The 17,320-nt window shown below is 37.7% G+C and overlaps 1 protein-coding gene across 7 annotated transcripts in view; it reads right to left on the reverse strand.

Annotated features, from left to right (window-relative positions):
* Nucleotides 1–17,320, reverse strand: part of TBC1D15 (TBC1 domain family member 15) — an 82,156-nt gene that overhangs the window by 9,195 nt on the left and 55,641 nt on the right. For 4 of the 7 annotated variants that reach the window (XM_021678580.2, XM_021678586.2, XM_021678584.2 and 1 more), the window contains 2 exons: nt 7,328–7,444; nt 1,738–1,838 (listed from right to left, as the gene is read on the reverse strand). In XM_021678580.2, coding sequence (XP_021534255.1) covers nt 1,738–1,838; nt 7,328–7,444 — 218 coding nt within the window. The remainder of the gene's footprint in view (nt 1–1,737; nt 1,839–7,327; nt 7,445–17,320) is intronic. The other 3 variants (XM_021678585.2, XM_021678581.2, XM_021678583.2) reach the window with 3 other exon arrangements.

Genomic DNA, 17,320 nt, shown 5'->3' on the forward strand with positions numbered 1-17,320 from the left:
AAAATGACAAACAGACCGTAAAGTGTATATTACAAATGTTCAGAAAAGTCTTTACATATGAGACCTAAATACATGCACAAGTATGTATGTACATATGCATGTAGGTGTACGTACATGGCATCATAAGCCAATTTTTTGAACATGCCAATACTGGCTCAATTTTATGAAAGTTATTATTGTAAAAATCTAAATGCAGTATGTTCATGTTAATTTTTTTGGAATACTTACTATAAGTAAAGGTCTAAACTAAGCACTGGGGAAATATTCATGTGTTTATTCTACAAAAATCTGTTGCACAAAAACCTCATGTTGGCATTAGGAAAATTCTGGAAGCACACCGGAAAACTAGTTAAACAAAGACATGACCTATCAAGGAACATACTAGCTCTAGTGAAAAGAGGATAAACAACAAAAACACAAGAAAGGCAGACAACAGTTTTTATACAATTAGTATCAGTTGTACAGACCTTTATAACAAATGCCTCAGGTTTCTAGAGCACTTGGGAATAATTGGAACTAAGAAGGCAGGTAAAATCAATCAATCAAAAGGTAAGGAAGACAAACTATGATATTAGCAGATTACTGCAATTAATAATCTTTCCAAATAATCTAAAACATTAATTCATGTTCATGACTATGTACTCTGAATACTTATTAACAGTAAAAGATATTTTTAAACTTATCAAATCTTATCAAATATGCATTTGGAAAAGAAGTAGGAGAAGTGAGGATGAGTTGGAACCATGGATATAAGAGACGTGAAGAAATAGATAAAAGTGGGAAAAACTAGGGGGGAAAAGAAAAATTGGCAAGCAAGAGGGGAAGAACAGAAGTATGGAAAAAAGAGAAGGGTACTTCTTCTAAACTCCACATTTATATCCCAGAAAATGAATTAAACCCTGTATTACAGGGAAAAGTTGCATATGATTACATATTCAAAATCTTTATCCCCTTGCAGTGAATACCCAACATCAAAGTCCAGCATCAAGTATATTAGTTTTTCTCTGAAACAGTACAGTGACCTATGTATTCAGGTCTTTGGATTTCATATGCCTTTATCTACTCTTAGCCCTCTGCTGTTTTTTTCTTTCTAACAGATTACTTGAGAAGACTATTCTATTTTGTTCCTCTGTTAATACTCTGTGCTATTGTCCCAGAATTCTGTCTCCAAGCTATTATCAATAGATAAAATGTTCTTTGTAATAATATGTATATATAAACATAGTTCAACTCTGATAATCACATGCTACTGAGAAAATAACAATGAATTACTAAGAAAGTGTCACTGTTACAAATAGTTCAAACAGATTCAGAAGAAAAATCAGTTACTATAATGACAAAATCCAAAATGTTCACAAAAAGTAAGGATATTACTTGGCATGACTAAGCTTTATCTCCAAAGAAGATATGAAAGTTCAACTACTTCATAAGCACTGAATTCATCTATTCCATCAATATTCTATGACTCACAGCTCTTCTGCAGAACACAAGCATTTACTGATATTAAATCCTGATTATTCCTGTGCCACAGGCACTTACTATCTACATTTTGTATTAAAAATAATGTCCATATTTTCAAGCCCCTTGAAAAGGCTATTTAAAAAAGAAACAAACAAACAACATGGAGCAATTTTAAGTTCCACCATAATTGTCTAAATACAAACACCAATCTTATAAGATTATACAACTAAAATTTTCAAAATTAGTTTGATTAAAGGAAGGAGCCCCTGTTCTTACCATTTGGTCCATATAGGAGGCAAAGCACCAAAAGGCATCCACTTCATTTTCCATCACATATAAAAGAGGGGAAAGTAAGTCACTCATTCCCTGAACATACCCTAAGAATAGGGAAAAAAAAAAAAAAATCATGTCTCTGAAAACCTAAGCTTTATGTATCCGTCTGTGCATATCACCACGATTTCACTTAAAATTTCATCTTTTCTTTGCTTTCAGAAACTGGTAGATAATGACATTTACCAAGAAAAGAAAATAAACGAGGAGGAAGTCTAGCAATCAGTAAGAAAAAGGAATTGTTTTAGACTGAAATGTCAAGCAGATAGACAGCTGCTATTATGTGTCTTAGCGTAGGTATCATTACCAAGAGAGGGTAGTATTATTAAAAAATAATATGCAAAATTTTTATGATAAAGAGGAGGGATAAAAAGAAAACCCAGAGGAACATCAAAGGTAAGAGTATATACTCAAAGGACATTTGAGAAGGAGTAGTCAGAAGTAAGAAGGGGGGGAAAAAATCAAGGGAGAAAATTGTCATAAAAGTCAAGGGGAAAAAAATTTCAGGACCCAAGCAGCCAACAGCACCTAACTGCCATGAACAAGCCAAATAAAATAAGAATGAAAAAGGGTCCAACTGCTTTAGCCACCAGATCATTGGTAATCTAAACCAAAAGAAGTCATAACAAAATTATGTACTTCTTTTAAGTACTCCTATCTATGCTCTTCTTGCCTCTCTTTTCTTGTTACTCTATGCACAACTAATGCTAGCAACTGGGTTTAATCCAATTAATACTCTTTAACTGAAAATACCACTCTAACCACCTTTCTCTTGATGCTGCTATAATTTCTCAGTCATGACAATTATAGCCTATGATTAAAAAGAAAAACCGTAAAGTTAAAGAATCAGGCCCCTCACTTAAACAAAAAGTATTGGTTTTGCTTTCCACCTGAATATGTCAAGCTTCTTATTTTTTAGTTCCACCTTATGAAACTCAATTTTCTTAACTGTTTAACAATTGATTTCAGATTTAAGACAAACATTTTTGAATGAACAAAGGGGCAAAAGTTCAAACTATGCCTTCTTGCATACATATTATCATTCAACTTTGGTAACTTTTATACATGTGTTAAAGTTACATAGAATTGTTTTTTTTTTTTTCCAAGGTAGCTTGAAGTCATGGAAAATACAGTCTTTTATGTGTAAGTCCAAAGCTTACATTCTTATCATTCACAAAAATCAATGTGCACTGAAGCCATTAAAAGAGTATATATTTTAAAGGGGAAGAGGATATTTCTGCTAGAAATGATGTGCCTCTGAAAACCACGATTCTACACCTCTCTTCCTATTTTGGAATAAAACTTTAAACTTTAACAAATGACCTCAGAAAGCATGTAGGCCAGTCTCTTGAGAAACCTCAGATTAGAGGTATAACACAGAGACAATTCAGATCACCTCAGGATCTCCCTACAAATAAAAGTTTCTCTCTATCTGTTCTGAGGCTCTGCCCCATCATCTACTGCTGTGTTCCTATCAACCTATGTCTACATGACACCCTGTGGAAAAGTATGGCTCTACTCACATTAACACGAAAGAACACTTGGGTTGCCATGGTGGGTATCCAATTATTACAGTACCAGGGATAACATTTGGAGACAAGTGCCAGAAAAAAATGGCATATGACATGATATCTAAATGTAATATTTCTACAAACAGACTTTTTTAAAAACCATGCACACTTGTGATGATTAGTTTTATTTGTCAACTTGAGTAGGCCTCAGGATGCTCAAAGCCTGATAAAGCATTATTTCTGTGAGTGGCCTGAAGGTGTTTCTAGAAGAGATTACCATTTGAATTGATGAACTGATGAAAGTAGATGGCTCTCCCCAGACTGGGCACCACCCAGTCCATGGAGGGCTTGAACAGAATAAAAAGATGGAGGAAGGTTGAATGTGCTCTCTGCCTGGCTTTCTGAACCGAGACACTGATCTTCTTCTGCCTTTAGAGTTCATGGTTCTCATGCCTACAGACCTGAACTGGCATCTACACCACTGGCTCTCCTGCTCTCAGGCTTTCCTGGGTCTCCAACTTGGAGACAACAGATTGTGAGACTTCTCATTCTCAGTCTCCATAAACGCGTGAGCCAACACCTTAAAAGAATCTTTTTCTTTCTCTGTGTATCCATGTTAAAATATATAAAATATATATATATAAACAGAAATAAAAATATATAAACATACATAACCTTAATGGTTCTGTTCCCCTGGAGAACACTGACTAATAAAAAACACTTTTAAGAAAAGAATAGGGGCGCCTGGGTGGCTCAGTCAGTTAAGTGTCTGCCTTCAGCTCAGGTCATGATCTCAGGGTCCTAGGATGGAGCCCCACATTGGGCTCCCTGCTCAGCGGGGAGTCGGCTTCTCCCTCTCCCTCTGTGATCTGTCTCACTCTCTCTCTCTCTCAAATATATAAATAAAATCCTTAAAAAAAGAATAAATAGGTTGGAAGGAAGACTAAATTGTTACCAGCACTTTTCTACATGACACTGACACAGTGAAAGCAATGACAAATATAAAGCATGAAAGAAATTTGATCTGAATTCAACAAACTGCAAACGAGTACTACTTTACTGGGTCTGACTGCATATAGTCTATAATAAAAATATTTCAAAGTGTGCTATTCAAAAGATTTACAAAGCACCTTTCGTCTGGAAAAAAAGTGCTTTATTATAAAGTTATAATGAATAAAAATTTCTAAGAAACTAATTTAATTATTTAAGTCTTCAGCTTTCACATAGGATCACTACCATATTTCTTATACAAGTCTTAGCTGAAGTAAGTCAAATTAATCTTCATACTCTAGTTGCTTTTAATCTTATTTTATACATGATGTTCTTTGGGGTATGTCATGAGTTGTGGGGGTGGAATTAATGTACAAATTCCTTTTAATTAAAGAAAGATTAAAGCTGTTTAAATTAGCATTCGGTGACACTAAGATCCTGCAGCAGTGCTGACTGATGCACATCTTAATCAGCACTACTACAATTTCTCAAGTAGTTCCCTAAAATTATTTTCATAGCAAGTTTGTTTCAGGGGGGAGGTATGAGAAATGAACTCCTTATCATCCTAGTGTACACTTTCTTCCACCGAAAAGAAAAATTTCACCTACATCTAGGTCAATTTCCAGGTTAACTGAAGCTTAGCCCTTAGAGTATCAAATAAAAAATAGTAATCTTAGGAGTTGGATATCATTTTTTTTAAAAATTAGACACTCTCTGCCTTCTTACATACAGTATTTTGAGTATAATTTAATGTTTTATTGGTTATTTAGGATCATTATTATGTACATACACCACTTAAAAAGATTACCTCCCATAGAAACATCCTAAGTGTAGTCTTTGCACTAACTAAAAATTATTCTTCCTTGAGTTCTTCTTTCTGCTTTTGGTAATTTCTGTCTCCTTCCTCACTATTAATGAGATTGTATTCAATGTAAATATACCTATACCTCATCTATATGGGCTATGAAGCCAAACAACTCAATATGATATAGAATTACCTACAAGAGTAAATTTACAGCCCAGGTTACTTTGCCATGGTAAAAGACAAGAAATGTGGTGCACTGCTTTATGAAAACTACCTTGGCTCCTCACAAGGCCAGAGTTCAGGAACCTTGGCTTATGTTTCAGATAACTTAAGTATTTGACTAGAAAGAATGAGGGATTAATATGGACAAATGAAGACAGCAATTTACCCAGTTAGCGGTCTGGGACTATGCCCTGAAAAAACTAGCATTTAGGAACTCCAAAAAATATGCATGAATTCCTATCTCAAAATTACCACCTGAGAGTACAAGACAATGCCTCTTGTTCCCTAAGACAATGGTCCTAGTCCCTGTAGTAAAATGGCAATGGGTCAGCGTGGTGGATGTGTAGAGGTAAAAATGCCAGCCTGAAATAAAGACCTGGGTCTCTACCCCAGTCCAATATTTACTACTTGTGCAACCTTGAGTCACTCTCTAAAACAATAAAACCTCACTCATAAAATTGGGATTATTTCCCCACTTCGTCAAAAGGCTGCTATTAGTAATGAGTCAAAATCAAGTATGACAGCGCTTTAACCTGTTTTCTTTTTCTTTTCTTTTTTTTTTTTTTAAGATTTTATTTATTTATTTGACAGAGAAAGAGACAGCAAGAGAGGGAACACAAGCAGGGGGAGTGGGAGAGGGAGAAGCAGGCTTCCCGCAGGGCAGGGAGCCCGATGCGGGGCTCAATCCCAGGACCCTGGGATCATGACCTGAGCCGAAGGCAGACGCTTAATGACTGAGCCACCCAGATGCCCCTAACCTATTTTCAATGATCCAATTTGAGGTGTGATAGATAGGACTGGCTAAATTTTACATTTTAAAGAGAGATCTGTGGTTTTCAATTTACTGTCACCAAAGAGGCTGATGCCTCAAGATCCACAAAAGAGTTATATCTTCCCCCTAACATATAAAAGAGGAGGAATTCACAAAGATACAAATGGTGAGGAAAATGTACCATAATTCAAGGTTCATTTAGGTTTAATATGCTAAATATCCAATTACCTTCTCCAAAAGCTGTCTCAAGCTCTATTAAAATAATCTGGAAAACACCTATTTCCATTATTCTCTACTTGGGAATCACTCACATGGTAGATAACTCAGAAACTTTTCCATTCCTTATAGTTACTTAAAGGCTGATGCATAGAGAATTTCCTTTAAAGAAACAGCTTGAGTTCCCTTACCCCTTAAAATATTAATTCCTTATATTTTCTACCCCTTAAATCTTCATGCAATCCACTACTGCCCCTACCAGCCCGTCTTGCTATCCCATTTTGGTAGGAAACACACTTACCAAGAAAAAAGAGTAAAGTAAAGTTCTACATGGCCTAGATAATATTTATCTGCATGGCTTGTCCAAGATATCATCATATCAGTATTTTCCTTCACAAGGGAGGAAAGCATTTAAAACAAAGTTTCCCAAACTTTCTCAGTTCAGACTCCATAATGTCTTAGTAATTTTTTCTAAGGCACCCCTAGGCTCAAAGAAATAAACTAACATTTCCATTTATTAAGTACTTAGATCCATATTTATGTCCTATGAATGTAGCACATGTTGGGCACTGCACTACTTCTCAAATTTTGGAATCCAACTGGATACCACCATCCTCATTTCCTGTCCCTCATCTATTTTCACACAGTACTTGCTTATCACGACAAAGCCAAAAGCCCTGCTTTGCAAAACTATAACTTCATCAGGAGGAATTTGGAGATCTAATGTTGAAACTCTGAACTACTTCAGCGAGGACTCAGAGCAGTATCCTTACAGATGTCACTATCTTTTCTCAAAAATTTAAAATATCCCACATTGCCCCACAAGTATGCTGTGGCAACCCAGTGCTCTTCAGTGCACAATCGAGGAATCACAGCCTTCCAAGTTTCCAGTCCAATAGAACAATCCCTATAGAAACTAGCCCACAGAGCTGTTACGTATGCCTAACAGGTTAATAAATTTAAATTCTAAAATAAATATATATAAATCTTTTAAAATTAGGATATTAGAAGAGAACTTACCTAAGTCAAAATCATACATACAATAGGTCATCAAAATATCATGAAGCAAAATCAACCCTGGATTATCTTGGCCTTCATAAAACTTGTTTGTCCGATCTGTTCTGTTAACATCTTTTTCTGAGGAGGAAAATCATCATATATTTGAAAACTTTTCAAAAAAACTCATCAAATTCCATTTCAGATATGCAATAAAGTAAGATTTTAGAATATTTTTCAAAAATCAGTCCACTTCCTCATGGGTATATTTTCAAATATTTTTCAATTCTTATCTAACATAGAAGTTTTTCAATAGTAGAAAACACTTTTAATTAATTTAAAGCAATGCCAATAATTCACATTAGTTAGCAATAAAAATGCTAGTCATGAATGCATGTGATAGGCAGTATTACTTGAAAATAGTAATAAAAAAAAGCTACTACGCAATCAAGTGTAATCAAAGAGATTTGTTTCATTCACATTTGCTTCATTCATTATCAACTTCTTTGTCATGTCCACAGTCATCTTCAGGACAAATAACTTCCTTATTCTCATATATAAATTATTCAGTTTACATATTAGTATAAACAATTTATTTTAATTTTGAAAAAATGAAAACCCACATTGTGCTAGGAATGATTTCATGATATTAAAAACAGGTTTGGAAACATCACCATGAGTGTATCCCAAGTTGTACTGACAATTCAATTCACAAACACTAATACCTATTAAATGCAGCAATTTATTGTGGAAGGCTTTACAACTAAAAAGGTATTCCCCAAATGAATCCCTCAGTAAATGAGGAAGAAATAATTTAAAGAAACTCAAAAGTGTTTAATCTACTCTATAATCAATTCTATTTAAAAGTTATAACTGACCTCTCCCCCCCACTTTAAAATGAATAAATTGAAAACATTCTCAATACAGGTACTCCTGCTTTTCAAAAGTTTGCATTACACCACTTTATCTTTACTAAAGACCTACACTAGAACCTGTTTTCATTAACCAAAAGAAATCCAAAGATTTTCACTTTTACAAAAAAAACGACAAAAAGTGAAAAGAGCATTCAGGGTTTGTTTTGCACTGAACGGTTACAGAGGCAGCACTCACCCTGGGCAGCTAAAGGTGCCCCACCATGCTCCTTCCCCAGGACCTACACTCACACTCCTTCCCCAGGACCTATACTCAACATCTCAGCATCAAGCCACCACAGCTTTGAACCGTGTCTGGGGCATCTGTGCTGTATTTTGACTGCTTTTGTGTATCTGTTAGCAAAAAGCCTAAAAGAGGTTATTTTTTGAGTCTGGGAATGCTTAAAAAATCTTCCATATAAGTTAATAGTAATTATTTCTTTGCTTTACACCATTCAGGCTTACAAAAGGTCTCATAGGAACACTCTACTTTCAGATAGCAGGGTAAGCCTGTACTTGTTTAGAGATGGGGAGGTATTTTACAACAGAGAAGAATCTAACAACAGAAAATGACATGAGTTTAGATTCTGTAAGGGCATTTAAAAGAAAATATGAGAACAATACTATAGCTTTCTATTAAAATACACTATATTGGAGGAGCAAGATGGCGGAGGAGTAGGAGACCTAAATTTTGTCCGTCCCAGGAATTCAGCTAGGTAGGGATCAAACCATTCTGAACACCTACGAACTCAACAGGAGCTTGAAGAAAAGAATAGCAACAACTCTCTGAACAGAAAAGCGACCACTTTCTGGAAGGTAGGACGTGCGGAGAAGTGAATCCAAGGTGATATTCGGGAGGATAGACGGCGGGGGAGGGGGCCTCTGTCAGCCACTAGCGGCAAGTGATAGAGCCGCGGAGCACAAAATTGGAACTTTTAGAAGTCAGCTCCGCTGAGGGACATCGCTCCAGTGGCTAAGCGGGGGGTGGAACCCTCGTGGGACAGTGTGATCTCAGGACCCTCGGGGTCACAGTAAGACCGGGGTGCCTGAGTGCGGCAGAGCTCCCAGGTATCGGAGCCGGGAAGCCGGCTGCAGAGATGGAGCCGAGGCGCGGGCTCTCAGCTCGGGGTTGCCATAAACCATGACCCATGGCATAGTCGGGCCACTGCTCCTCCAGCAGGGACCCAACAAGCGGCAGATCCAGGGAGACTCCCCTTCCTCCCCCGGGAGGAGCAGTGTGGGAGCACACCGCAGGGATCTGCTGGGTTTGGAGACTCCACGCGGGGTCGTGTGCCAGAGATAGAAACGCTTGGTCACAGGCTGGGTGAGCACGGAGTGCAGCCGGAGACAGGGGAGACGGGAGTGACTGACTGCTTTTCTCTGGGGGTGCACTGAAGAGCGGGGCCCCGAGTTCCCGGCTCCTCCAGGGTGGAGATTGGGAGGCCGCCATTTTCACTCTCGTCCTCCAAAGCTGTACGGAAAGCTTGCAGGGAACAAAAGCTCCCCAGAGCAAACCCGAGCAGATTACTTAGCCCAGACCGGGCAAGGGTGGGGCAATTCCGCCTCCGGCAAAGACACTTGGGGACCACAGCAACAGGCCCCTCCCCCAGAAGATCAGCAAGAACAGCCGCCAAGACCAAGCTTATGGATCAATGAGAAGAGAAAAACGCCAGCACTAGGGGAATACTGCACGTAGAATTCATGGCTTTTTCCCCCTGATTCTTTAGTCTTTCAAAGTTAATTTTTTTAATTTCCTTTTTTTTCTTTTGAATTTTTCTTTTCCCCTTTTTCAACCAATATCTTATAATCCCTTTTTTAAAAATCTTTTTTAGTTTTCATTTTTAGAGTCATATTCTATCCCTTCATAGTAGTTAACCTTATTTTGGTATATATATAAGTTGTTCTCTCTTTAAAATTTTGGGATACAGTTTCTTCTAACAAACCAAAATATACCCTAAATCTCTAGTGTATGGCTTTGTTCTAGTCTCCTGCCTGATCACATTCTCTCCCTTTTTTTCCTCTTCTTTTTTTCAATCAACTTCTTATCAATTCCTTTTATACAATCTTTTACAATTTTCATCTTTACAGTCATATTCCATCCCTTCATCGTATTTACCCTTATTTTTGTATATATGTAAGTTTTCCTTTCTTTAAAATTTTGGGAGGCACTTTCTTCAAACAGACCAAAATACGCCCAAAATCTAGTGTGTGGCACTGATCTATGCACCAGCCTGATCATATTTGATCATATTCTATTTTTCTTAATCTTTTCCTTTTTCTTTTTTTTCCTTTTTTTCTTTCTTTCCCTTTCTTTTCCCCCGGTTTCAGGTCTGAGTTGTTTAGTGTATATTTTTCTGGGGTCGTTGTTACCCTATTAGCATTTTGTTCTCTCATTCATCTATTGTCCTCTGGACAAAATGACAAGATGGAAAAAATCACCTCAAAAAAAAGAACAAGAGGCAGTACCGACTGCCAGGGACCTAATCAATACGGACATTAGTAAGATGTCAGAACTAGAGTTCAGAATGACGATTTTAAAGATACTAGCTGGGCTTGAAAAAAGCATGGAAGATATTAGAGAAACCCTCTCTAGGGAAGTAAAAGAACTAAAATCCAACCAAGTTGAAATCAAAAAGGCTATTAATGAGGTGCAATCAAAAATGGAGGCTCTAACTGCTAGGATAAATGAGGCAGAAGAGAGAATTAGTGATATAGAAGACCAAATGATGGAAAATAAAGAAGCTGAGAAAAAGAGAGATAAACAACTACTGGATCATGAGGGCAGAATTCGAGAGATAAGCGATACCGTAAGACAAAACAATATTAGAATAATTGGGATCCCAGAAGAAGAAGAAAGAGAGAGGCGGGTAGAAGGTATATTGGAGCAAATTATAGCAGAGAGCTTCCCTAATTTGGGGAAAGAAACAGACACCAAAATCCAGGAGGCACAGAGAACCCCCCTCAAAATCAATAAAAATAGGTCAACACCCTGACATCTAATAGTAAAACTTACGAGTCTCAGAGACAAAGAGAAAATCCTGAAAGCAACTCAGGACAAGAGATCTGTAACCTACAAGGGTAGAAACATTAGATTGGTAACAGACCTATCCACAGAGACCTGGCAGGCCAGAAAGGACTGGCATGATATATTCAGAGCACTAAATGAGAAAAATATGCAGCCAAGAATACTATAACCAGCTAGGCTGTCATTGAAGGAGAGATAAAAAGCTTCCAGGACAAACAAAAACTAAAGGAATTTGCAAACACAAAACCAGCCCTACAAGAAATATTGAAAGGGGTCCTCTAAGCAAAGAGAGAGCCTAAAAGCAACATAGACCAGAAAGGAACACAGACAGTATACAGTAAGAGTCACCTGACAGGCAATACAAAGGCACTAAATTCATATCTTTCATTAGTTACCCTGAATGTAAATGGGCTAAATGCCCCAATCAAAAGACAAAGGCTATCAGACTGGATTAAAAACAAGACCCATCGATATGCTGTCTGCAAGAGACTCATTTTAGATCCCAGATTGAAAGTGAGGGGGTGGAAAACCATTTACCATGCTAACGGACACCAAAAGAAAGCTGGGGTGGCAATCCTTATAGCAGACAAATTAGATTTTAAACCAAAGACTATAACAAGAGATGAGGAAGGACACTATATCATATGTAAAGGGTCTATCCAACAAGAAGATCTAACAATTGTAAATATCTATGCCCCTAACATGGGAGCAGCCAATTATATAAGCCAATTAATAACAAAAGCAAAGAAACACATCAACAACAATACAATTAATAGTGGGGGACTCTAAGACCCCCCTCACTAAAATGGACAGATAATCTAAGCAAAAGATCAACAAGGAAATAAAGACTTTAAATGACACACTGGACCAAATGGACTTCATAGATATATTCAGAACATTCATCCCAAAGCAACAGAATACACATTCTTCTCTACTGCCCATGGAACATTCTCCAGAATAGATCACATTCTAGGTCACAAATCAGGTCTCAACTGTTACCAAAGGATTGGGATCATACCCTGCATATTTTCAGACCACAATGCTTTGAAACTAGAACTCAATCACAAGAGTAAAGTTGGAAAGAACTCAAATACATGGAGGCTAAAGAGCATCCCATTAAAGAATGAATGGGTCAACCAGGAAATTAAAGAAGAATTAAAAAAATTCATGGAAACAAATGAAAATGAAAACACAACTGTTCAAAATCTTTGGGATGAAGCAAAGGCAGTCCTAAGAGGAAAGTATATAGCAATACAAGCCTTTCTCAAGAAATAAGAAAGGTCTCAAATACACAACCTAACCCTACACCTAAAGGAGCTGGAGAAAGAACAGCAACTAAAGCCTAAACCCAGCAGGAGAAATCAAATAATAAAGATTAGAGCAGGAATTAATGAAATAGAAACCAAAAGAACAGTAGAACAGATCAAGGAAACAAGGAGCTGGTTCTTTGAAAGAATTAACAAGATTGATAAACCCCTGGCCAGACTTATCAAAAAGAAAAGAGAAATGACCCAAATCAACAAAATCATGAATGAAAGAGGAGAGATCACAACCAACACCAAAGAAATACAAACAATTATAAGAACATATTATGAGCAACATATATGCCAGCAAATTAGATAATCTGGAAGAAATGGATGCATTCCTAGAGATGTATCAACTACCAAAATTGAACGAAGAAGAAACAGAAAATTTGAACAGACCCACAACCAGCAAAGAAATTGAATCAGTAATCAAAAATCTCCCAACAAACAAGAGCCCAGGGCCAGATGGCTTCCCAGGGGAATTCTACCAAACATTTAAAGAAGAATTAATACCTATTCTTCTGAAACTGTTCCAAAAAATAGAAATGGAAGGAAAACTTCCAAACTCATTTTATAAGGAGAGCATTACCTTGATGCACAAACCAGACAAAGACCCCATCAAAAAGGAGAATTACAGACCAGTATCTCTGATGAACGTGGATGCAAAAATTCTCACCAAAATACTAACCAATAGGATCCAACAGTACATTAAAAGGATTATTCACCACGATCAAGTGGGATTTATCCCTGGGCTGAAAGGTTGGTTCAACATCCGCAAATCAATCAATGTGATATAATACATTAATAAAAGAAAGAAGAACAAGAACCATATGATCCTCTCAATAGAAGCAGAAAAAGCATTTGACAAAGTACACCATCCTCTCTTGATCAAAACTCTTCAGAGTATAGGGATAGAGGGTACATACCTCAATATCATAAAAGCCATCTATGAAAAACCCACAGCAAATATCATTCTCAATGGGGAAAAACTGAGACCTTTCCCCCTAAGGCCAGGAACACGGCAGGGATGTCCACTATCGCCACTGCTATTCAACATAGTATTGAAAGTCCTAGCCACAGCAATCAGACAACAAAAAGAAATAAAAGGCATCCAAATTGGCAAAGAAGTCAAACTCCCACTCTTTGCAGATGATATGATACTTTATGTGGAAAACCCCAAAAGACTCCACCCCAAAACTGCTAGAACTCATACAGGAATTCAGTCAAGTGGCAGGATATAAAATCAATGCACAGAAACCAGTGGCATTTCTATACACCAACAACAAGACAGAAGAAAGAGAAATTAAGGAGTCGATCTCATTTACAATTGCACCCAAAACCATAAGATACCTAGGAATAAATCTAACCAAAGAGGCAAACGATCTGTACTCAGAAAACTATAAAATACTCATGAAAGAAATTGAGGAAGACACAAAGAAATGGAAAAATGTTCCAGGCTCACGGACTGGAAGAACAAATATGGTGAAGATGTCAATGCTACCTAGAGCAATCTACACATTTAATGCAATCCCTACCAAAATACCATCCACTTCTTTCAAAGAAATGGAACAAATAATCCTAAAGTTTGTATGGAACCAGAAAAGACCCCGAATAGCCAGAGGAATGTTGAAAAAGAAGAGCAAAGCTGGTGGCATCACCATTCCGGACTTCCAGCTCTATTACAAAGCTGTCATCATCAAGACAGTATGGTACTGGCACAAAAACAGACACATAGATCAATGGAACAGAATAGAGAGCCCAGAAATGGACCCTCAACTCTATGGTCAACCAATCTTCAACAAAGCAGGAAAGAATATCCAATGGAAAAAAGACAGTCTCTTCAACAAATGGTGTTGGGAAAATTGGACAGCCACATGCAGAAGAATGAAACTGGACCATTTCCTTACACCACACACAAAAATAGACTCCAAAAGATCTAAATTTGAGACAGGAGTCCATCAAAATCCTAAAGGAGAACACAGGCAGCAACCTCTTCGACCTCAGCCGCAGCAACTTCTTCCTAGAAACATCGCCAAAGGCAAGGGAAGCAAGGGCAAAAATGAACTATTGGGACTTCATCAAGAGAAAAAGCTTTTGCATAGCAAAAGAAACAGTCAACAAAACCAAAAGACAACTGACAGAATGGGAGAAGATATTTGCAAATGACATATCAGATAAAGGGCTAGTATCCCAAATCTATAAAGAACTTTTTAAACTCAACACCCAAAAAACAAATGATCTAATCAAGAAATGGGCAGAAGACATGAACAGACATTTTTCCAAAGAAGACATCCAAATGGCCAACAGACACATGAAAAACTGCTCAACATTGCTCGGCATCAGGGAAATCCAAATCAAAACCTCAATGAGATACCACCTCACACCAGTCAGAATGGCTAAAATTAACAAGGCAGGAAATGACAGATGTTGGCGGGGATGCAGAGAAAGGGGAACCCTCCTACACTGTTGGTGGGAATGCAAGCTGGTGCAGCCACTCTGGAAAACAGTATGGAGGTTCCTCAAAAAGTTGAAAATAGAGCTACCCTACGACCCAGCAATTGCACTACTGGGTATTTACCCCAAAGATACAAATGTAGTGATCCGAAGGGGTATGTGCACCCCAATGTTTACAGCAGCAATGTCCATAATAGCCAAACTATGGAAAGAGCCAAGATGTCCATCGACAGATGAATGGATAAAGAAGATGTGGTATATATATATATACAATGGAATATTATGCAGCCATCAATAGGAATGAAATCTTGCCATTTGCAATGACGTGGATGGAACTGGAGGGTACTATGCTGAGTGAAATAAGTCAATCAGAGAAAGACATGTATCATATGATCTCACTGATATGAGGAATTCTTTTTTTTTTTTTTTAAGATTTTTTATTTATTTATTTGAGAGAGAGAATGAGAGAGAGAGCATGAGAGGGGGGAAGGTCAGAGGGAGAAGCAGACTCCCCGCTGAGCAGGGAGCCCGATGCGGGACTCGATCCCGGGACTCCAGGATCATGACCTGAGCCGAAGGCAGTCGCTTAACCAACTGAGCCACCCAGGCGCCCGATATGAGGAATTCTTAATCTCAGGAAAGAAACTGAGGGTTGCTGGAGTGGTGGGGGGTGGGAGGGATGGGGTGGCTGGGTGATAGACATTGGGGAGGGTATGTGCTATGAGAGCTGTGAATTGTGTAAGACTGTTGAATCACAGACCTGTACCTCTGAAACAAATAGTACATTATATGTTAAAAAAAAAAAAAAGAAGATAGCAGGAAGGGAAGAATGGAGGAGGGGAAATCGGAGGGTGAGACGAACCACAAGAGACTATGGACTCTGAGAAACAAACTGAGGGTTCTAGAGGGGAGGGGGGTGGGGGGATGGGTTAGCCTCGTGATGGGTATTAAAGAGGGCACGTACTGGGGTGCCTGGGTGGCTCAGTCGTTAAGCGTCTGTCTTCGGCTCAGGTCATGATCCCAGGGTCCTGGGATCGAGCCCCATATTGGGCTCCCTGCCTGGCGAGAAGCCTACTTCTCCCTCTCCCACTCCCCCTGCTTGTGTTCTGTCAAATAAATAAATAAAATCTTAAAAAAATAAATAAATAAAGAGGGCATGTACTGCATGGAGCACTGGATGTTATACGCAAACAATGAATCATGGAACACTACATCAAAAACTAATGATGTGATGTATGGTGATTAACATAATAAAATAAATAAATAATAAAATCAGAAAAAATAAAAAATAAAATACACTATATTAGGTTCAATAAAAGCAAGTATATATCTATAGAATTGTGGATATGTTTTTCAAAGAAATAAAGAAAAGCTATATCAAAAAAAGCATAATAAATGTAAAATTTAAAAACAGCATTTAAAAACATCAAAACACCTGGGTGGCTCAGTTGGTTAAGCATCTGCCTTCGGCTCAGGTCATGATCTCAGGGTCCTAGGAAAGAGCCCTGCATTGGGCTCCCTGCCCAGTGGGGAGTCTGCTTCTTCCTCTCCCTCCTCTCCCTCTGCCCCTCCCCCCCCTTGCTCATGCTCTCTCTCAAATAAGATCTTTAAAATATAAAAACAAAACAAAACAAAAAATATCAGAATCTTTCATTCTCAAATCAGTCTTGATAAGCGGGTACATAAGTTTATTTTTTTAATTAACTCAAGCACAATTTACATAGTCACAATGAAATACAGAATATCTGCCTTAACAGAGGTTTTAAACATGGTAAAAATTATTTGTACCCTCATGAACTATCTGCATTTCTTTCCTCTTGTAATATTTAGAAGTGTCATGCGAGGCAGAAAACAAAAAGGAATCAAAATGATATATAAAAATATTTTATAAGGAAAGTACTTCTAGAAACTATTTCTAGAAAGAAAATTAGTACTTAAGTTCGAAAAAAAAAAAAAAAGCCCTCATTAAATCCAACTCTCCATCTAACTTGATATAGCTAAAGATGGAAGAAAACACAACCATGCCAACAGACCCCATTTTATATACGCCATCACTAACCTCAATGGACCCCTAATGTTGCCTGGCAATCATGCTTTATTTTGTTCATCCATTCCTTATCCCCATTCATATAACTATTTTATATCTTTTCCTTTGTCCTCAAGCCTCCAACATGTTATCTCTTCCCAACTCTAGCTCTCAGATGAGGACCTTGCTTCCTATTTCTGAGAAAACGAAGTTATCCAAAGAGAACTTCTACAGGATCCTGCTATTTTAACCACATAACTGCATTTGTATTCACACAGTCTCCTGTCCTATCACTCT

This window comes from Neomonachus schauinslandi, chromosome 5, assembly GCF_002201575.2.
Source record: "Neomonachus schauinslandi chromosome 5, ASM220157v2, whole genome shotgun sequence".
NCBI classification, from domain to species: Eukaryota; Metazoa; Chordata; class Mammalia; order Carnivora; family Phocidae; genus Neomonachus; species Neomonachus schauinslandi.